This window comes from Ornithodoros turicata, chromosome 8 (genome assembly GCF_037126465.1).
Source record: "Ornithodoros turicata isolate Travis chromosome 8, ASM3712646v1, whole genome shotgun sequence".
Lineage (NCBI taxonomy): Eukaryota > Metazoa > Arthropoda > Arachnida > Ixodida > Argasidae > Ornithodoros > Ornithodoros turicata.
Window position 1 is genome coordinate 41,965,442 of NC_088208.1, and position 22,133 is coordinate 41,987,574.

At 42.8% G+C, this 22,133-nt stretch overlaps 1 protein-coding gene across 6 annotated transcripts in view; it reads left to right on the forward strand.

The window, feature by feature from the left end:
* Positions 1-22,133, forward strand: part of LOC135367473 (dedicator of cytokinesis protein 9-like) — an 83,408-nt gene that overhangs the window by 5,262 nt on the left and 56,013 nt on the right. For 4 of the 6 annotated variants that reach the window (XM_064600776.1, XM_064600777.1, XM_064600780.1 and 1 more), the window contains exons 2-16: positions 4,838-4,954; positions 8,379-8,551; positions 8,602-8,815; positions 8,869-9,000; positions 11,356-11,527; positions 11,587-11,663; positions 11,721-11,804; positions 12,200-12,349; positions 15,157-15,360; positions 15,444-15,649; positions 15,736-15,858; positions 18,027-18,112; positions 20,002-20,189; positions 20,473-20,538; positions 20,592-20,684. In XM_064600776.1, the coding sequence (XP_064456846.1) occupies positions 4,838-4,954; positions 8,379-8,551; positions 8,602-8,815; positions 8,869-9,000; positions 11,356-11,527; positions 11,587-11,663; positions 11,721-11,804; positions 12,200-12,349; positions 15,157-15,360; positions 15,444-15,649; positions 15,736-15,858; positions 18,027-18,112; positions 20,002-20,189; positions 20,473-20,538; positions 20,592-20,684 (2,085 nt within the window). The remainder of the gene's footprint in view (positions 1-4,837; positions 4,955-8,378; positions 8,552-8,601; positions 8,816-8,868; positions 9,001-11,355; positions 11,528-11,586; positions 11,664-11,720; positions 11,805-12,199; positions 12,350-15,156; positions 15,361-15,443; positions 15,650-15,735; positions 15,859-18,026; positions 18,113-20,001; positions 20,190-20,472; positions 20,539-20,591; positions 20,685-22,133) is intronic. The other 2 variants (XM_064600778.1, XM_064600781.1) reach the window with 1 other exon arrangement.

Sequence of the window (22,133 nt, forward strand, 5' to 3'; positions counted from 1 at the left end):
TTTAAAACTGGCTGTTTACCAGCAGCGCTGAAACATTCCATAATAACACCTGTCTACAAGAAGGGTAACCGTCATAACATTGGAAACTATCGTCCGATCGCTATTCTCCCCTTCTTTAGCAAAGAATTTGAGAAGCTTCTTGTCCTGCACCTCAGCAGGTATCTAAAAAAATGTAATTTACTTACTCCTAACCAGTTTGGCTTCAGAAGCAACTCTTCAGTTCAATGTGCTGTATTAGAATTCACAGACAAAGTTAAATCGGCAATCGACTTTAACTTAATCACTGCTGCTGGGTTTATCAACCTTAACCAAGCCTGTGACACCATTAACCATTACGTCCTACTGTCCAAGTTGAATAGTTACAACATTTGTGGTCCCACTATCGCGTTAATATCGAGCTACCTCTCGAATCGTTCTCAGGTAGTAAAGATTAATAATCATGCATCTCCCCCTGCAACAACTAATCAAGGTGTTCCTCCGGGTTCCATCTTAGGTCCATTGTTATTTATAATTTACATAGATGATCTAACTTCTTTCCTATCTCTCAAAATGTATTTTGTATGCTGATGACACCACAATTTACTTATCCCAAAGCCGACCTAGTCAGTGTAGCATGTTGGTGCAATAACACTAGATTAGTAATTAACAGTAGGGCAGTTTCATTTCTAATCGACCAACGGGTGCCGGTCTCCCTCTCTGATTTTTGTGAAAAAAAATTCATTTGACCTAGCGCACAGATAGAAGCAAAACAGCGCAAAACCCAGCTCAATCGGATATCCAATTGTAAGCCAACCTGGCTTGAGTGAAGCGGCCCTGTGCCACCAGCTTATTTTTTCTAACTTTGCTACGCTCTAACATTGAAATGGAGTTTCTGCCCACAGTGACAGATTTTTAGCGAAAGAATGCATGCTACAGTTTGTCTCTAATGAATTCAATATTTGGGCTAATTAGAGGGAAAACTACATAGTGCATTTTCAATGCAAATTTCCAGCAAGATTACGCAGCCCCCGGTGTTCCGGTTTGAATGCAACTCGTTGTAAAAGAAAGGGCTTTCCATCTTCTTCAGTTTGTTATAAAATAACTTTTGTTGATGAAAAGATGGCTAAGAAGCAAGCGAGCTGTTGAAGTTGATGCATAATGTAAAACTCCGAGACTAGGGAACACGAAGGGACAAACACAACACGAAGTCTCAGTTGAGACTGTGTTGTGTAACGACAACAACAACAACAGGAAAAGCAGACTACCCTGTGGGATGCAAAGTGGTTGCATGGTGCTTCATGTCGTCTTGAGACATGGTCATCACTGATGAGACGAAAGACGGCAGATTACCAACAACGGGTTTTTGATGCATGGTTGTTTTCCCTGCACCGTAGCTCCAGTGTTGCCTACCTACATTCATGTTTTCCCCTCTGATTAGACGAAAAATTTCCCCACATTTCCCTAGACTGCGAGTTTGTCTGGCGGCGGCGCATGTACTCATTGAACTACCGGCGGCGGTGTCGAGAACAAATACGAGTAAACGATATCACCTAAGCGCAACCCTGTCCTGTGGTGACAAGAAAGTCGGAGAATACGAGTAACTGTGTGAGAAAGTTGTATTTGCGTCGCGATTTCATGGTACACTCAAAATTTCATAAGTTTCTCTCCCATAAACAAACAAACATGAGATGCAAAGGGCGACTTGGCAAGAGACGGCAAGCAGAAAGGAAAACAAAACCGTGGTTCTCTGTGCGAGAGTGGATGTGCGGAGCACATGGACGTGCTGATCTTGAAGTACCTGCTGTCAGTGCTTGGGAAAATTATGGTACGGAATGAGATCAGCGATCAGCCCAAGTCCTTCTGTGGTTGTGTTTTTCCTTTGCTTGAAAGAAAGTTGTATATCATGAAATTTTCCGTACAAGAGTCACAGCAGTAAAATTCCCTAGATTTCGAAGGTATTCTTTTTTCCCCAAGTGGACTTAAAACCCCTAGATCTAGGGAAGTTCCCTAGAGTTGGCAACACTGTAAAGCTCTATCGTCAGTTGTAGGACGCAAAGCGGTGAAATCAGGTTTGTGGTGTATGAGTGCGCGAGATGGGTAGTCTATCGGTGCTCTTATTACATCAAAGGCATCCAATCTGTCAGAAGTGGGAGAACAGGAGCAGCATTCTCACCACTGCGTGGCGGAGAACAATATTTTGGTGGAGGCAATTTAAAAAACAATCACTGTGGCTAGTTCTGATCGACCCTTGACAAAATCTTTACGTGTTGAATAACTTTTGTTGCTCGATTTTTCTTTTAAATGAAATCTGCCCATTTGTTACGTTCTCAGTGCAATTGTTTCAGCCGTTGTTGGTGCTGTTGGTTTAGTACTCTTATTGAAAGCCCTGTCACCCACCCTGAAAATATCATCATGGGTAAACGTGACTGCGAGTCGATATCTGCATTCACATGAGGGCTGGCATCGTGAGCCTGGAAAGTATCTTCAGAAGGTTGTTTGGGTACTTCCACACCTACCACTACCAGCCTGAGGCTGGTTCACTATACAACTAGTCAATCTGAATTTCTCTTCCATTTACATACTTATATTTACTCTTCTTACTCAGAACCCTTCTTTTAGTAAACAACCCTATAAGGTCTGTCTACTAAAGACAAAAGATAGCAAAAGGCAGCATATCGGATCAACCAGTTTTGAGTCACGTTGATAAAAATAGGCCCCTCATCAATATTACCTGAAGAATGGATATGTCCTATTGAAAGCAAGAGCGTACATTTCTGGACAGTCAGTTCCACAGTTAAGGGAATTTTACTTTTCTAATCTTTTTTCAGTGTTGGAGGTTACCAAAACAATAACTATTTTGCAACTGTGATGTTATTTGGTGATATGAACCTACTAGAAATACATTTTTGATTATTACAAATACTGTTGCCAGGACTGGAGGTGTGAGGGGTGATGAATTTGAGAGGCCGCAAATCAGTGTCCAAGAGTAACTCCTCGTTTTATGTTATGCACTATCATGCGTTTGCAACAGGCAATAAGGAAGGGGAGTATATGCTTAGTCCAAGAAACAGAGTCTGTCAAAAGAATGTGGACTTATATTCTATTGAGCAAAAAAGGAAAAAAAAAACCCGAATGAGAAGGAGTATGCAAAGAATATGCATGAAAGACGTCTCGAAACTGTTGCTGATACTGCGGTCAGTGTGGGCTTATTGAGGAAGAGCAAAGGGTTTGGGCCTCTGCTTGTCACACTTCCCATTCCAAATGAAATGTTCAATTTCCCAAAGCTATGAAATAGCTGGCTAATCACATATAAATGATGTGAAGAAATACGCTGTAGTGAACGATTTGGACACGCGTAGCAACTCGCTTTTTATTGCTAACTTTTCCACGGAATGCGGTAAAATTTTGCAGAATACAGGTTTCTATCAATCACATTGCACCCAACTATGTAGCAGTTCACGTTGTTTGGTACTATTTAGCTGTTTGCACAATGAGCTCAATGCAAAGAAACCACGTACAATGTGATTTGCTCTCCTACTGCCCCCGACGAGCGCTCCGCAAGGTGGTGCTTTGTTCGAGGAGAAACACGTTGGCTTCGTCCCTATGGAGCACTGAGAGCCATAGCAAAACTGTGTTCAGGTCTACAACTTGACGTATTTGAAACTAAGAATGGGGGGGAGGTAAACAGTGCTTCCAGCACAGTGTGTCAGACATTCCCGGCGCGCGTAAAAAAAAAACAACCCACGTGGTTGAAATTATCCACAGCGCTCAGACACTCAGGCTTTTACATCATGGAGTTGATCCACAAGCTATCCTGCATCTACGCCGTTTTGTCAGTTTTTCGCAGTTCTACTCTGCGGCATGTGCAACATGTCTCCACACTAGCAGACAAACCTTACATCACTACACCATTATTATTATCTTTATTTAACTAAGGTATCATGGTGTGTTTACAATGCCTCCTGTACTAGGTAACTCTCCTGTGTTCTCATCCATGTCTATTCTCAGTAGGATTATGCAAGTTTGTTGTACATAATGGGTATTGAAAAGCGGTATTTGATCACTGCGCCTTTCTTTGCACAAGATGCTGCACATAGCTGGCTCACACAACTGTTGCACAGACTAAATGAACACATAGTACTCTCATAAAGTTTGGAACCTTGCGAGACGTTTTTGGAAAAACACTTTCTTCACTGCACTGCTGAACGTATCGCGAAGTACACAAAATACACTGGATACTGTGCTCTCGCTTATTCCTACGACAGCAAAGAGAGCATGGAGATCCGTCATGTTTGCTTGCAATGACTAAACAGGCGCCAAAAGACGAATTCTTGTGTCTCTCCCTTGCGACGACCATACAGTTACGACGTGACCGTGTCAAGGTAGAGACACAACTTTGAGCACAGGAGACAAAACGCGCCACATGACCGCCCTGTTGTCATGATGAAAACGAAAGACACAGGATAGACGTGAACAACATGCCACTGGACTGGACAACCTCAAGGACTGATGAGGATCTGAACCAGCAGTGAATACTTTAATTCTCAGGTTAGGTGTTATGCGACACCTTTTACGTGGCTCATTGTCTAGAGAGGACCTTCCAACTAGTCAAACTAACAATGTCGCCACAACATCTGTACTCCCCGTAAAAAAGGCATTGTTTATTTCACTAAGTTGTGGAATCAGCTGGTAAAATAGCATAAATGAGTCTATGTGAAGAAGCATGCATAGATAGTTGTTCTTCCCTGTTCCCCTCCACAAGGATGACTGTTCTGGCGACCTTTATTCAACATGTCAAATAAAGTATTCCTTCTAAACCCTATTTATGCACCACAATCTATTGAGGAGTGTATTTCAGGTGCGCCCTCACCTGGTGGAGCCGATTGACTATGAAAAGTTTATCACCAATTACCGCACCATCCTTCAAAATGACCCCCAACGTGAAATGCTCTTCTTTCCCATGGATGACATCTCGGTGAGTGTATTCTAAAACCCTCTCAATGTGCAATTGTGTGTGTCACAGGGTGTCCTGACTAACATGTTGCATCCGGAAACCCACCTATGAAACCGTTACCACTGTGTTCGGTGCAGGTCAACAGTCTACCTGGCTAATTGTTTCGTCCGAAAAGTGCTTAGATATTAACTAAACGAATTTTAAAGATCAGCACTGCCTCTGTGGCTGCAGAATCTAGTGGCGTGACATCACTCCGAAAGTGGAGGAGTGAGAGGGCAACGTGCAGAGGAGGAAAGGCGAGATGCCCCGTAACTCTGAGACGCCCGCATGACAGCGGCATTCCTTTTCTCAAAGGTGTGCCATCATTGGTTGGTTACAGAATGACATTTTCTCGTTTTTCCAGAGAGAGAATTCTGGCATACTCTCAACATCCGGCATCTGCTCTTGTCATTTATTCACTGTTGAATAACAGTGAAATTAGACCACTATTTTGTGTGGGATTTTCGATACTGTGGTCAGTGGCCAGCGAGGAACTAAATGACACTATAGTTTTGAAATCGACTGGAACAGATGCGACTGTCCCTTTAATGTTAGAACAAGAAACTGGGCTAGTTGGTAAATATCAGAGTTGTACGTAACGCGTTACTAATAATTGTGTTACTAGTAATCAGTTACATTTTTTGGTAATTTTTAACGTAATCAATTAATTTTGTGAGGAAGTAATTTTCCAAGTAATCTGATTACAATTTTCTGTAATCAATTACTGAGTAATGGATTACATTTTTAACCTTCTTTCAACAATGGCAACTCTTTTCAGCAAACAAATCTGTAATAAACGCATGTATGTGTTTTGTATGTTGCTTTCAAATGTATTTCTGAATTTCACTTACCATATATGTTGGTGTGTCATTTTAGAATTTGCAACAAGGGCTGCATAGTTGCATTCACTGCAGGCTTGTTGGCTTTGCTATGGCCCACAATTTAAAAGCAACGGAAAAAGTAACGCGTTACATTTTTAATGGGTAACGTATTACATTTTTGATGAAGTAATTTGTAACGGTAAATAATTACTTTTTGCGCAGTAGTAACAGTAATTGTAATCAATTACCTTTTCCGAGTAACGTGTACAACTCTGGTAAATATTCATGTTTGGGAGAGTGGCACAACAGAGACAGAAACACAGCAAGAGATGTGAACGAGACAGGGCGCCACTGGCAACTGCAGGTTGATTCATTACAAAAAGATGGGGCTTGGACACATACAAATCACTGGGAATGTGCCAACCGAATCCTCGAGTCCATGGCAGGGATTCGATATTCGGGAATCCGAACCCTAGTGCCCAAAACGGCGAATCGAATCTTTCGATTCCGCCAACTTTTCCCGTCTATGCTCAAAATGGAGGACTATACTTTCTGGTACATACTTTATTCCCTGCATTAGCCTGCATGCCATATTATTGGAGGGAGTCCAGGATTATAAATGGCGGTCGAGAATTCGAGGACTGGCTACAAACAAACGCACACTGACACTGGTGTCTGCAGATGAAACTTTATTTCCAGACATACTTCATCATAGGTACTCACTCCCCTTCGTCTTCTGAGTCCTGATGGATTATCTGTCCCTAAGTACGGTGTAGATCTCATCATTGTGCACGCAAGGGCTGCTGTTGTGAAAGAGGTCCTCATCCTGGTGCCCAACCAGTCTGTACTTCACAAAAGGACTCTTTGATCCGATCTTGAGGAACTTGGTCCCACGCTTCTTTAACATAGTGTGACCATCAGGTTCGAACCGCTTCGTTGTTTCCCTGTTCCTGTGAACTCTCACCGCTGCGGAGTCATTCGAGCCATATTTGCCATGACGCATTCGCTGGCAAGAATGGTCTTGGGCTTGAAAAATGCTCCTTGCCGCAAACTACACACTTTTTGTTTATACGTGTTCATCATTTCTGATGCCATACTTCCCCTCATAGCGACAGTGACGGCAACTTCCTTAGGAAAGTCAGACTTTGGCACGTTCTTCAATCCCTTGAAAAGTATCATGGGCTTGAGCTTTGTATCATCTGTTATCTTCATTAGAATGACCGTGTAACTCAGCTTTCTCTTTTCCAGTTGCTTTACACGGCACTTGCTTCACTCCTTTGAGATTGAATGTCCGACTTTGTGACATGTTGAACCAAAGAGGCATCTCGTCCATATTTCCTTTGCAGGATACTGGTACGCCGTCAACACCGCAGTTATGGAAGGTGAAGAAGTTGCAAAACAACAGCACTTGTCACTGTCCTGTTCACAATATCGTGCCTCCTGAAAAATCGTTCCAGTGACTCATTCAATGCTTGGAAATTCCCTGATTCAACATCATGCTTCACTAGTTGCTGAGCTCGTACTTTCATCCTACTTGAAGAAACTGGAAAGCTATTTTTGTGCTGGAGCGATATGCAGGCTGACAGTTTGTTTGCTTGTTTGTTTGTTTAGTGGTACACAAAATATCAGGAACACACTTGAGATAAGGGACCGTGAGGGGATACCCTGAGAGTTCCTCCTCCATATAAGGGAACTTGGCTTATTTCTTTTGCCTCTCTTCGTTGGATGGCAGGTTCCTTCACTTGTAAGTGGAAATATCCCTGACTGTTGTGCAAGCCTTTAACTGCTCTTGACATTTCACCCAGTCTTGCACACACTGACGTAGAATACCAAATGCCCTTGTGGTAGCCCCAGCTTACTAACCTCCATGTTACCTCCAGCTTCCTCCAGTCTTCTCAAACCGTTGAGCTTGAAGGCGATTGAGTAACTTTGGGTGCGAGTGTGTCCATGCTGTCTTGCGTGTGACTTGTCTTCATCCATCACAATGTTCCTGGTATATCAGGTATCCTGTCACCACAGTTCTCTGTTCGGTCCATCTCTCTTGCTTCTTATTGGTGGCAGTCAACCCTAAAGTGGGGCATGTAACAGGGTGATAAATTTGCCCAACCCTTTTGTATGGCCTCTGACCTAGATGTCTAACAACATACTGGCAAGTACTAGACACAGGCAGCTGTTCGTTGGTATAATCCTGTATGGAACAAACCCCTTGCCATGCTTTCTACTTTGTCACCAAAGAAGCTTACCCCAATTTTACGGCATGCTGCTAAATTTGGGTTTTTGTGACATGGTGGTCTCCCTTGCTTGTACGTGGCATGCCGGCTGATGCGGGGAATACGGTAAGTAAACCAAGTCTTCTTATTTTGCCCTTTGTCAGCCTCTATTGACCCGGTATTGACCTGGACAACTGTACTTAACCTGTTCATAAATCGAGTACAAAAATGCTCTTCAAGGTTTCTTCCTGAAACATGCAAAATGGAGGCTTGACTATAGCATTAATTATGTGATGACATAGGTGACTTTAGAATACCTCAAATCACAAATTTTTCCTAGTTGAGAGTGACAAAACTAAAAGTATCCCTGTGCAGCAATCTGTCATTCCTCGTGCCATACGAACTACAGTGGCAAGCATTCCACCCAACATCTCCTTGGAGTGCCTGCCTCTCTTTGTGCGTCAGTGCATCAAGACTTACACGGCCGACTGGCACGTGGTTGTGTACAAGTACAGTGCCTATTCGGGAACCTACAAGGAGCTTCTTAGGTTAGTAATGGTTTTCACAAAACGCAGCTAAATCGTGTTTTGTCTGACAGAATTCCCAGACCGACTGACTTGCAAGATCAAGTCTATGAAGTGGACACAGAAAGTGAAACGAAAGACCTAGTACGTGATACGTTCCTCAACCTCTCGATGCTTATCATAGCACCTTTGCAGGAGATGAAGGGAGACTCTGAAGTAATCAAAGAAGGCTACATACTGAAGGGACCCGAGTCTGGAACAGACAGTTTTATCAGCCTTGCCACTAAGGTTTGAGGGAAACTAGTGGAATGAAGCTTTGTGACATTGGGCTTGTTTTTCAGTCCTTTAAGAGGAGGTTTATGACACTCAGGAGGGAAGTAGATGGGACACACATCTTGGAGTTTTACAAGGATGACAAGAAAAATGAATCTAAAGGGACCATCTGCATGGACTTCTGCAGCAGGGTTGTGCGGGTACGTACTACATTCTTTCTTTGCGGTACGTGTACGGTACGTATCATAACTTGCGAGGCCATGTCACAGAAGTAATTTAACCCTTGAGTGCCTAGTGAAGTCATATGATTGATTGATTGAATTCATTTCCATCATAATTGATGGGGGATGTTCAGGCCAAAAACAGAAACAGCTGGCATCACTATACCATGTGTCAGAAAATAAATGGTTTCGGTTTTGATTTGGGTTGTGATCAAATTCAAAAGTGTCATAGCCATCACCTTGGACATACCTTGCATACTTCTTCTTTGCCTTGGCTTTTTAGTGTAGCATGACGCAAACTGAGGCCGTTATGTTACTGAAGAAAAAATGACTCTCATTCGACGCAAGTACCCTTTTTGCTCTCTTCTTTTATTAAGCTGATCATAATTTTGGATAAAAATGCCACAAATATTTGCAATGATTTTGAGTTCATAGCTCAGATGTATTATAAAATAAAGAAATTAGGATCTTCCTTGCTATTCTCATCCTCATTGGGTACAACACGCTTCCAGGAAAGCGAGGTTGCTCAGAGGCTGCTGAAGATGTCCGGAATTAGATTGTGTATAGTAGACAAGATCGATGAAATGAGGAAGCTACAGCGGCTGATAGAGCTGCTGCAAAATAAATTTACACGACGTTTCAGACCATAACAATAAATGTGTGGGCTACGATGAATGCATTGCTTGTTTCATGCCGTTCCACAAGTGCCTCAGATAGCCATCTGAAATGTGTTTGCATTGTAAATAAAGCTTGATTGTGTTTGTGGCCTACTAGACTGAATGCCTAAGAAATAATGCTAAATTTGAATGCACATAAATTTTCCTTATGCAAAGATCTAGCGATGCCATATGGCATCACTATGCATCTTGCCACCAGCAACAGCAACTTTAAAAAAAACTTTTTGGAGTGATCAGGCATGTGCCACAGTTGATTTTGTATTGCAGTAACATAAGTCTCTGAAAAAAAAAATTAATTCGGGCTTTCGAGGGTTTTAAAGCACTTGTGGAGGACTAGCATTGTGTCATGCACAAAACTCGGTAGTCACTTCTTCCGTACCGTGATTCCGAGATTATGTTTGTCTTTGCTTCTGCCTTATTTGTGAACGTCTTACTGCACTAAGTCAGTATGGACAAGGCACAGAGTACGTCCGTTGTGCCTTCAGTCTCTCACTTGGTTTACCGCCGTTCATCAGATCGCGGGGCGGACGTATGGTTTGGTCAAGCTGACTGCCAGTTTGCCTTGGGACATGTAATGTTGCAGACGACAAAGTTTAATCGTGTGATCTCCATTCTCCCAGAAGACGTGCTCATTGAGGTAGCTAACATCCCCATCTCTCCTCCTGATGTCTGTCTCTATGACAAACTGAAAAGCACTGTTATTGAGAGTACATTACCCTGAGATCGTCAGCGTGTACAGGAGCAAATCTCGCACGAGCATATCAAAGACTGCATGCCCTGTCAGCTCTTACGACACATTTAGCAGTTGCTTGGAGATACAGCATCTCAATGCAATACGAATACAATACTTCAATCTACACACACACACTGTGTGTGACTCGTACTCTGTGTACCTTAACTGTGACAAATTTAAAAGGTCCAGCCCACAAAGGAACACAAACACAAAGGTCTCAAGAAAACAGGGTGCAAAGATTTATTACCTTCACACTGTGCTCCCAGAGTGCCTCTAAAGTGAACTCTAAGGAATCCAAAAGTGTGCCACTCATTGCTGCAGAACGTTCTAGACTTTATAGACAGAGAAAGAAAAGGACAGTGACATTGCATCACCAAAGCCGTTGCATGTTACAGCTACAAGACAATTTGTAATGATTTCAACAACATGGATAACACGTTTGTAGTTCTGGTCAAACCCCAACAGCTGTGATGTCAAGCACAGGCACCTCATCATTTTACAGCAACAGCTATATATGCGGAGTTAAGCATCGGATAGCATGTGTGAGTGGAAAGCACATGACACCAGGCCTTTCAACAGAATGGCTCTGCCGAGGAAGGTTCTTGGTAAAGGTTCTTGTCTTGTGTATTTGCAGTATGACCTCGTTGAGAAAAGATTGTAAAGATTCCTGAACATGTCAACAGGGTTTGAGTTGCAATGCATTTGTTACAGATAATTTTGAAATATTAACATATATGCTGAGAACTCTCAAACATAGAGAAATAATCGTGTCAAAGTCTGCCCGCAATGCATAGCTACACAGCTGTGAGTACCAAAGGTCGCACAGCTACTCAGAATATTTTAACGCGTTTTCGTGCAAATGTTGAAATTCTTCTGATAGTTGTACTTGGCCAGTTTGTCTTCATTTCATCATAAAACTTTCAGAACTCCAAGAGAAGTAAGCAAAGCTTGGAACTTCAAATGCAAGATGGGCACAAATCATGCGTCTTGGGTGCTGAGAGTGAAGTGGACATGGACGGCTGGATGGCAATGCTTGTCGCTATCATTGCCAATAACAAAAATGACTCAAGTAAAAAGCAGCCTGTCTCTCCCGAAGGTGAATTCAGCCAACAAATTTAATGCATTAGGATTGAAATGTGTTGCCTTGTCCTATAGAAAACGTCACATCATCGCTGTATGGGTATGGAACTTTGAAAAGCTTGGAACACAGCAAAAACCCAGATTTGGTTAAGGTATTGCATACAGTAAGTAATGTATGTACGGTTTGTAAAATGTGAATTTTTATTCAGTATGCAAGGGAGACTGACTACTCCATAGCACAGGCCCGGAAGCAGAACAGACAGAACCTGTATTCGATCTATCCAGACCTTCAGGTATGGTTGCCCAATGTGCATTTTCTGTTCCGTACATGCATTATGCATATCTTATTTTGTTTGAGGTAATTCTCTGAACCAAAATAGCAAAACTTCTGCAATGCACCGGATAACAAATCTCGCTATTGCAGTACAAAAAGGAAGAATGCAAAACAGTCTTCTTGTAAGTGTCATTCGATGTTAGTCCAACAAAATGTTTTACTTTGAGCCACCCAAATTACAAATAAAAAAAATAAATGCAAAATGTTTACCTCCAGATTTGTCCAGATTTGTAGTCTGGCACTATTATATACCTTATCTGGTGTTGCCTTCTTAGTATTTTTGGGTGTGTTAGACAGCACTGTCGATCTTTTGAGACCAATAACTTATTTAATCCATATTGATTCTATCATTAGAAATCTACAAACTTGAGTGTGGTGAGCAACTATGAAAGGCACGTGGAACCCTTCAAAGAGGACCTACACACCCGTGTGTTTGTAAGATGTGAAGAAGTCAAGTTCAAACTACAAGCACCCCTGGACTGTGATAAGGGATCCCTCTGTCAGGTTTGTCATCTGCTCTTGATGGATAAGTTACCGACAAAGTGTCAAATCCGTCATTCTGTAAAATGCCCAAATAGCCGGCAAATTACTAAATGAAACGCATCTCATACATTACTGTGGCAGGCAAAGTACAAAACTGTTTCTTTTCATCATGGCGCCACCGTGTCGAATGTTTACACAAAAAGAAAGTACAGACCAAAACTCACCAAGTTAGTCACGACTGAAGAACAGTCTACGTAAGACCCACTTTGGTTGTGTTTATGCAAAAGGAAGAAAAACCAGAACAACATTCAGCAACAGTGGTTTACTGCCAAGAAGAAACATTTTTCATACTTTGCCTGAAATGGCTTTGGCAATGTACAGAATGCCTAGGCATTCCGACTGCTGCTACCAGGTCCTGCTGACTTACAAGCTTTGTGGCGTGCACGACAACACAAACAGAAGCGCAGAGTTTGTGAAGACCTAACTTGTCGTGCAGCGGAGGCCACAAGCAAGAGAGTGCAATGTCAAGGTGCCAACATGCATGGCGGCGAAGCTGAGGCAAGACTGACTCGGTGGCAAGACCTTGCAGTACGTGCTGCCGAAGCGGAGGCAAAGAGATGTCAAAGTGAAGCGACGGCCGGAGGAGCCACACAGGGCCTCACTAGGCAGTTCATGGAGAACCCATTTGGGTGCAGTTGTGTGCAGCTCAGTGTGTGATCGCTTGTGGTTCAAGAATGATCTCACAACGCTGCAATTGACTTGCCATGCACTACTTCGACTAGAATTTTCAATTGTACCGCCTTCCGCTTGTGTGCATCGTGCCTCCAGGCGGTCTGCACTGTTGCAGGTGATGGGCTTTCGTATAGCTATGCCTCTCGACGCGACTGCAAGAACTGTACAGGTGGAGTGGCAGGTGGATATTGGAGATGGTGTCAACGCTTCACCCCTAGACCTCTTTGCTGACTGCGAAGACGTAACTGAGATGTGTGCGGTGCAATATGAGAGTGGTGCTCGTCTACGTCGCCCCCACCGTGACAGTTTCGTGAGTTATAACATACCTCACCTATGCCTTAACAGTTCACATGCGATTGCCGATACTGCTGCTGGGGGACTTTAACATCGACGCAAAGACCACCAGCTTCATCACCGGTCTACAAGAAGTGCTGATGTTGCAACTCGCCACCAGAACAAGGGCCGTAACAACCTTGAGAAAGACCTGTATTGACTTGGTCTTCCAAAACCGAGACCTTGTCAAGAATATCGACCACATCACTACTCACTTCACAGATCACAAAGCAGTACTCGTCACCCTAAGTGGTTCTCCATACTTCAGCAATAAAAGTGTCAGCATTAACCCACAACAGCTGTCGCTGAAATTTGCATTACACAACCGTAACTGTCCTGCGAATTTTTTCCTCTGTGCATATTGATTGAATGCAACAGGTAGGGTTTCCTTTTACAGTCATAACATTGTGTACTGCATTACAATACACAAGTGCAATGTCATTGCCTTCAACACAGTCTCCAGCGGAAGTATCTGGCATGACAGCCAGCAGGTCTCAGCCTACATGTAGCGTGCAGATGTTTTTGGTGCCATGGAAGAACTATTGCGTTGCTACCTGTGCATGTGCTTTCAAGGACTCTCCACTAGGGACAGGGCTTTCCATTTCTCATAATTTTCGTGCCTCCAATACCACCAAGGGGATTTGGACAAAGTAAGCTCTTGTTGACATGCCTGGCACCTACATGCCAATGTGCATGACTTAAGCATAAATAGTCTGACTTCTTTTCAGTTTTAACTAAACTGAATGAAAGCGAATGGTCAAGAATTTACAGCAGTCAGTTTGTTGGTGGTGTTACCTAACCTAATTCTGTTTGGCCTCAGAAAAATCCTGGATCTGCTTCTGGCTGAGATTGTTAGCCAGCTGGAGCAGGCTAGGAGGATAGCAGTCACTTTTGGGAATTAACCATTGTCCTTCACAGTTTCGGTTATTTCCAGCAGAACTTGGAAGTAGCCCACGCGATGTCTCCATATCCTTTACCAGCACGTATTGTGTGAGTGAAGGAAACTACTTCTGCAATATCACACAGTTAGTATGCTACGTTCCTGCTTTCGGTTTGCAGTCCACTTCGAAATTCCTCTCCCCACCCCAAAAGGCGATGCTGCTGCTTGTCGATGCCGATCAAGCAGATTACATTTCAGGCCACCATAAAATGCTACGTGTCGACACACTCGTATTGCACAACGGTGAGGCAGAGAGGAGATTCTTTTTTTGAACATGGCCTTGAATGCCTCTGATGCTCCTTTTCCGTAAGTGCACAATACCTGTGCCTGCATATCTTCAAAATTAGAATCTATTAGCATACTTTTTCTTTTGAGCATTCCAAAATTACTTCAGTTGTGCTGCTTTTATCTCTGAACCAACTTGGTTGTAGGCCTGTGGGCCCCACTTGCAGTTTTGTATTAAGAAATACCAAAGGGGCTTGAGGAATATGAAGGCACATGAGTACTGGGGGCCAGAAAATGAAATGTGTCATTGTTAACAAGTTAGGACACTATTGTGAGACGTGAGATAAATGCTTAATGGATGAACTTGTCTCTTACAGGTTTCTACAGAGATGGCTGCAGCATACCTTGAGCTTGTCATATGAGATACATTAAAGACATGTTTGCTTCTGTGCTTCATTTCTCTTCATCCCTAAAAACCATTTGTAAATCCAGGCCACTGCTGATGTGCAGACCCCATTGTCTACTACCATGCCCTTTGACATTTACATCAATGCCGTGTCAAACAGTTATGTGACGGCATCAGTTCTTTTTTGTTCAGGTGGAGCCATACATAACAACGATGGCTGTCTATGACGTCCGTCGCATGCGGAAAGTTTCAGAAGACTTCTACTTTGATGTGAACAACGCATACCTGAGGAACATGCTTCCCAAGACACTTAGGAGAAAGAGCGCTGGAAGCACCACTTGCAATGGTGCCAGTTTGAAAGAGCTAGGAGAGGAGTGGCTAGCTTTTCCGAGACAGGTATGTAACTTGTTGATTCCTTGTGGACATTTTTTAAGAAACTCATTCTATCGCATTTTGTGGGTCACATAACTCACTTGCAGGCAGTATTCACAATCCAAAGGCCCGAGCCAGAGCTTTTCCTCGTGGTGCGGATCGAGAAAGTCCTCCAGGGAAGCATCAACCAGGCATCTGAGTCCTACTTAAGGCATGGAAGCGATGCCAGGCAGGGCACCAAAGCCCAGAAACTGGCCCGAACCTGTTGTCAGAGGCTAGGACATTATCGTATGCCATTTGCTTGGGCTGCCAAGTGAGTCCATGTCTTGTTATTTAGGTTCTAAAATGAGCGCTGTAATAAACTGTCCATATTGCATCATATTGTATCATTAATTGCAGACCAATCTTTACTCGCTTTTCCTGTGAGCTGGACAGGTCGCCAGACTTTGGTCATATTTATCGTCAGGACAGTGCCAGGCTTTCAGAAGACGACATCTTGAAGCACCTCAGTGACTTGAGGAGGTATGTGAAAAAGCTTCCCTTTAACTGCTTAGTGTTTATTTGTGTGTCTTAATGCCATCACTGAAATGTGAATACTGGAAGATCTTGTTATGTTGGCTTCACTTTTTGCAACACTCGCCAAATCTGCTTTTGGTTTTACCAATTTTTCGCACACTCATATTCATAATGGGTACATTCCTAAGTAAACCATCAAACAGGTTGTGATCATGTCGTAGGGTAGTACCACGTGGTGGATTGAGTGGTATGATCATTGTAGTGATCTGTGAAAGCGCAATGTGATAGTTCTTTAGGAGGTCTAACTGTGTGTCATGGACTAAGACCACGACTGGGATAAAGCGATTCTGAGTGACAGGACAAACGAAAAGTAATGTATGTCTTCTTTTTTATTGTAATTGTGTAAGTATTTGTCAGTATAATCACTGTTGACATCAGCTTAGTTCTCACTAGTGTGCTTGTCCAGGGTGCATTATTTGCGCATAGGTCTCCCTTTCACTAGAAAAGGTCCTGTCGCGAAAACACATTGATACATCGCGTCCGAATAGCTGTGTGAATGACAACTGACAAAGTGGCCAGTCGCTTGGAGACGGCTAGGAAACAGTGGTGAATCAGCCGATGACATAATTACACACTGCTATCCACCGGTTACAGATGGGTAGCTGCTCAAGTTGACCCAACCTTATTTTGAGTGCTAGGTTTATGACGTCATTGAGTTAACTGAGTCAACTTTGGAATGGAGCTGATCTACTTCCCATCAAACTGAGTATGTTTAGGAATGTGCCTAGTATTGCACCAAACATTTAGAAAGAGTGTTAAAAGATTTGGTCAACAGCATTTATCCTTCGTGAATTTTTCACTGCTGCTGTGAGAGTATATAAAAATTTAGTGATAAGAAATTGAACTATCGCAAAATTACAGTAACATTTTCTTTGACATGATGGGAAGGCAGGAGGACAAGGATGGGCACAGACAGCGTTGAACTAGCAACTTAACAAGAAACAACGCTAGCTTGGAAGGTCCTGTTAGAGCCATTTATGGAGAGAGTTTGGCCATTAGGAGAAGCCTAACTTGAAGGGTGTCATGAAACGTCACGGCTCAATGACTTCCCTCGCCGTGCTCTATTTTACCCGGTCTTCACCCAGCTGCTGATGCCATTATGATGCGGAGCGTTGTGTGCGATGCAAGGAGGGAAGAAATGTGTGTACTCCTTTGAAAGCCCTTCATACTTGAATTCTTTCAGTTTGGCAACAAAGCCTGCCATATCATAGGTGGAATTCGTAGGCCGACAATTCCGGTAGATGACATTGAACGCGACAACGCATGTATTGACCAGCTGGCAGACAGCCTCAAAACGGCATCCACCAGATGGCTGATGAGTGGATTCTGCTTGGATTCAGGCTTTTTGGGAGGCGTAATGATGACTCACGTCAAAACAGGCTCCATCCACGAGGCGGCAAAAGATTAGAGAATGGCCAAACTCTGGGTCGGCTCTGCGTCTCTTCACGCAAAAGTGACCTCTAGTGGAAACAGTCCCTTTCAGAAGATCTGCACTAAAAGCACATTTATGGTCTCGTCCCAGTTTTAACCCTCTGTACAATAAGGCTGGGGTTATGTACCAACACCTTTCTCGGCTATGTCGCAAAATTTTGGAGGCCAGCTACATTGAACGCTCATCAGACAACATTGTGAGTCAGAGGTCAGTGGACCTGTCTCCACTGGAGGTCGTGGGACCTCTGCCGACTAGTGTTGTTTCATGTTAATAAAATCAGTTGCAAGTTCAATGCCGTCTGTGTCCATTCTTGTCGTTATGCGTTCCCATCATGTCAAGTCTAAACCAACATGCTCTTCACCTTCTTCAGCATTTTACTGTCTGGAAGCACATTGCACAAAAAAAAAAAAATACATTCTCTTGTACAATATTAAAAAAAAATTAATGCCAGAACTGTAGTTTACAAAGATTCCTTCTCTTTCCAGCAAGAAAATGTTACTTTCCCTTGAACTTGGATTGTGTGGGAAATGTTCCCTAAACATACACATACCATTGAATGTGTAATTTTTTTTGTTTTTTTTTGTTTTGTAATATCTTGCAATAGAATAAATTCTAATAGGGTTTTTGTGCACATTATGTGAGATGTTTCTCTTGTACCTATAAAAGTGAAAACATGTTTCAGGCCTGAAAAGTCCAAGCACTTTACAGTGATTCCAGGGCAGATCAAGGCCACAATAAAGCAACTGAAGCCAGACGAAATTCTAGAAAGTAAGTGGCACATTTACTTGGATCGAATTGGAACACTGTCTGCAATAAGGTTTGACAAAATGTGAGACATTGGCTCATCGGACGCAGTATGCACTGTTTAAAACTGATTCATCAGACGTCTAGTAGACATTGGTTGGAGTCGATTTGTATCCACATTAGGTCAGCTAACTTTAGAGTATACACAACATGCTTGAAAAACCTTGAGCTTGAAGCGACAAAAATGCTTAAGACTTAAGCTCAAGGTTTTTCAAGCTTGAATGTTCACCAGCTTGCTGCCAATTTGACCATTTTATCAATACGATATGCATTGATTTTTCTGACAAAACTATCGCGTCTGTCAGGTGCCCCATATAGCCAATGTACTTCTGCCCGCATTATTTCAAACCTTTTCTCAAAAGAACAGCTTGACTTTTCTGACACATTTCGTCTCGAGCATTTTTTTGTTTTTTATGCTATCTCCCGAAAGTGTGTGTCAGCTTAGCTCGTATGTGCGGCTAGTGTGCTCTAAACATGTTTAAACAGTCGATTTCTAAATACAGGATGTAAAAGCAGTTAGATGTTGTTCCATACATCAAGTGGGGAAAAGGTTATTTTGGTAAATGTACAGCCAATATCTGTTGAGACCATAATGTCAACATTCACTGCCTCCACAGCATCAGTAACACCATCAGCGTCATATGTCTTTGGTGTCTTCAGTGCCCGAAAGCATGTCTGCAATACGTCGGATGGGGATTATAGATTGAGGTTTCATACCAATCTCTCCTTCTATCGCGGTTCTGTTGTTGTACAAAAATGAAACAAATTTGATGTGACTCCGTAACCTTGCGGATTCAAGAAACTCCGTTAAAGAGGCACTAAACAACTTGCTCTCAAATGAAAGTCTGTGTTTCAATTAGTACAATGCAAGCGAAATTAGTTCACACAGCACTACCGTTTAGAAACGGAAAACAGCCGTCTTTGGCGGCAGCAAATGGGATCCCCAGGAGGTACAGATTGGCGGCATCCATTGAGACAGCAGGAGAAGCACGTGCATACCTATCGTGGGCATGTGGATTTGGAATGGGCACTGCTGCATAAATTGTAGCCCACAACAGTTCTTGCGAATGTTCCAGTTTATCTACATTTATCATCAAGTCCTTCGGACAGCGATTCCCGTCCGCTTTGCAACGTGCACTATGTTTTTCACCGGGAGTGCTCCATGGCGTGGCACGCGCAGCATGGACTAAAAACACTGATGCACGAGCTGAAACGACGTTCATTGCTTAGCGCCGAAGCAAGAAAGAGTCTGGTATAATTTTGATTGTATCTCCGTAACGGAATCAAAGTTTTGAATTATGATAACAAGTATGAAATCAGCATAGCGTGTAACGTAATTTGAAATCAACTTGTTTTTGCATTTTAGTGCCCCTTTAGGGACTGTGGCAGACAGTACCCCTTCCTTCTAGCTTTCTCAGTAGTAACGTAGTAGAAAAGAGCGCTGAGGATAATTTGGCTTTAGTTCAAGGCATCATTACTCCTCTCCAATGTGATTTTTAATGTGTATGTGGATTAAATTTGTTGCATAATTAACAACTGACAAAAAGTGTCATTCGTTAAGTTCTTGGTTCCGTTAACTGCGGCAATCGTTGCAGCCGTCAGCACACTTGTGAATGGACACAGCGACACGCTACACTTGAAATCTTTCCCAGTACATTGTTCCATGTGGTGAAGGAGAGATACATGGAAAGCTTTCTAACCCACCTTGAAATAAAGACTGGAGGGAAAGTCAATTTTTCTTATTGGCAATAAATTTGTGCTGCTTGATAATTTGCACCGATTCTATGGCTCCCAGAAGGCCGAAGAATCAGTTGGCGACTAGTATTTGTTCAAGAGATTGATGTATGTGCTAGATACACTGACGGCATCCTCGGTGCCCGTGGTACCTTTTCCCGTGCCACCGACGAAGGATCCGACGCTTGAAATCCAGCAATTTCCGACGGAGGTTGCAGCAGACAGTAGCCCGTTTTGCTCCTACCTAAGCCACCTCTATGTCTACCCCAAGAATCTCAGATATGACAGCCAGAAAGCTTTTGCAAAGGTGAGGTTACCTTGATGCTTTGCAACTGGTCACAAGGTATTATCTGTACAGTAAACGGGATAGAAGTCTTGTCCACCTCTACTGAATTTGGTTACCTCAATGACAGCATTTTACGTCGCATGAAGTTGTCCACAGCATTTTCAGGGAGTAACTGTCACAGTGAAGGGAGTACATGTCTTGTTGTGGCTTTGTCTTATTGGGAACAGTTCGAGTGTAAAACTCTTATGGATGTTGTGCATCTTTGAACCTGAAGTTATGTTGTAATCTTATGTCATGAATGCAGGCCAGAAACGTCTCGTGTTGTGTGGAACTAAGAGATGGAGACGAAGAGGACACAAAGGCACTAAAAGTATGGTCTCCTTCTATCTAGAGTCTTTTGAATTGTGATTTTATTTCTTCCAGTGCATCCGTGGACGACCTGGAGAATCCTTGTATGTGTCGCAGTCGTTTACTGCTGTTACTCATCACTGCGTCAATCCGGACTTCTACGAAGAGGTCGGGCCAGTTATTTCTAGTCATTGATCACAAGAACGATCTGCCCTAAAAATTGCAGAATGATGCTATGATTCTGTGTTAGCAGACCTCAGCTTAAACATACTGTAATGTGGCATACAGCCACCATGCATGTGCATGTTTCCACTGTGATGACTAGATCCCAGATATTTAGGCACAAAAAAAATATTTATTTTAGGCACCTTAAACAGGCAGAAAGAAATCTTGATTAAGGCACTCAAAATGGAATTATAGGCAGGGATTGATTATAGGCATCACAAATTACCACACGTTTTCTCCTTTTCTGGGCTCCATGATTGGTAGAAAAAAATTTTTCTTTTCACCCCCTTTTGTGTGTTTTTAGCCAGCGCGACTTTGTAAACTTATGTTCCCATTTCTTTCTTTTCTCTATCGTGGTCATCTGTTATTTCTGCGCTCGTGATGCAAAATGAGCGATAAAAATTGACCTTTAAAATATAGTAGCAAGTAATGTAAACGACTTGTTACATGAAACCTGTCCTAAGAGCTTGAAAACCTCAAACACAATGCTTGTCTCGCCAAGTGACCCATTTCACCCAGTCCATGTATCAGTAAGACATGAGCACCATTTCTATACTTGTGGGTATGAAGCTCGGCCGTGTTTTGCGGAGCACCAGCTTGTGAGCAGTGAAGCTGTGTTTGGCAGAACTCAGTGGAGCAAACTTAATGTAACGGACATTGGAAGGCAGATTGTCGTACATATGGCGTCATTTTAATCCCAACTCCTGCCCCTCCACTGTCTCTACAGACAGCATAGTTTCATCCCGAGTGTGTCATCTACTGGATGCCTCGACGCACTCTCCATGTGCTATCTATACGAACAGCTTTATAAAGGGCGTGACTAGGTATACAATGAAGACACAGCGAAGGATGGATAAGCTTGTGGTAGGAGCATATGACTTTTCATCATGTGTCATGAAACAAATGGTGATATATTGATAGTAAGGAACCAGTGACTGATGTTCAGACCACCCGAAACTAGTTTTGCGAAGCGCACTCTTTCAGGGATAACAGAGTTCAGCAGTGTGGCGTAGTCACATAAAGTGATGCATTCATGAAGACTTGTCTCATTTCACTACCCAAAGGCTAATTTAGGCGATGTTTGAAGAATAAGGTGGGTCATAACCTCAAAGGTTATGCCAAAATAGGCACTAACGTCAGAATAGGCATTTGTTGGTACAGCCACAGTGCTAAGGTAGGTTCCCCATAACCTAATTCGTGCTCATGTATCCAAAAGGCACTCTTAGTAGTGGAGGAAAAAAGAAATTGATCTTCGCGTTTTTTATGTTAATTTTTAACACAAGGCGGCCGCCTGGGGTTGGTGGATAGGTCATACGTGACAGTCAAGTAGTACTTGATACATGTAGGGCAGGTGACAAATTACTATTAAATGTTTCAAGAATGATGACAAGT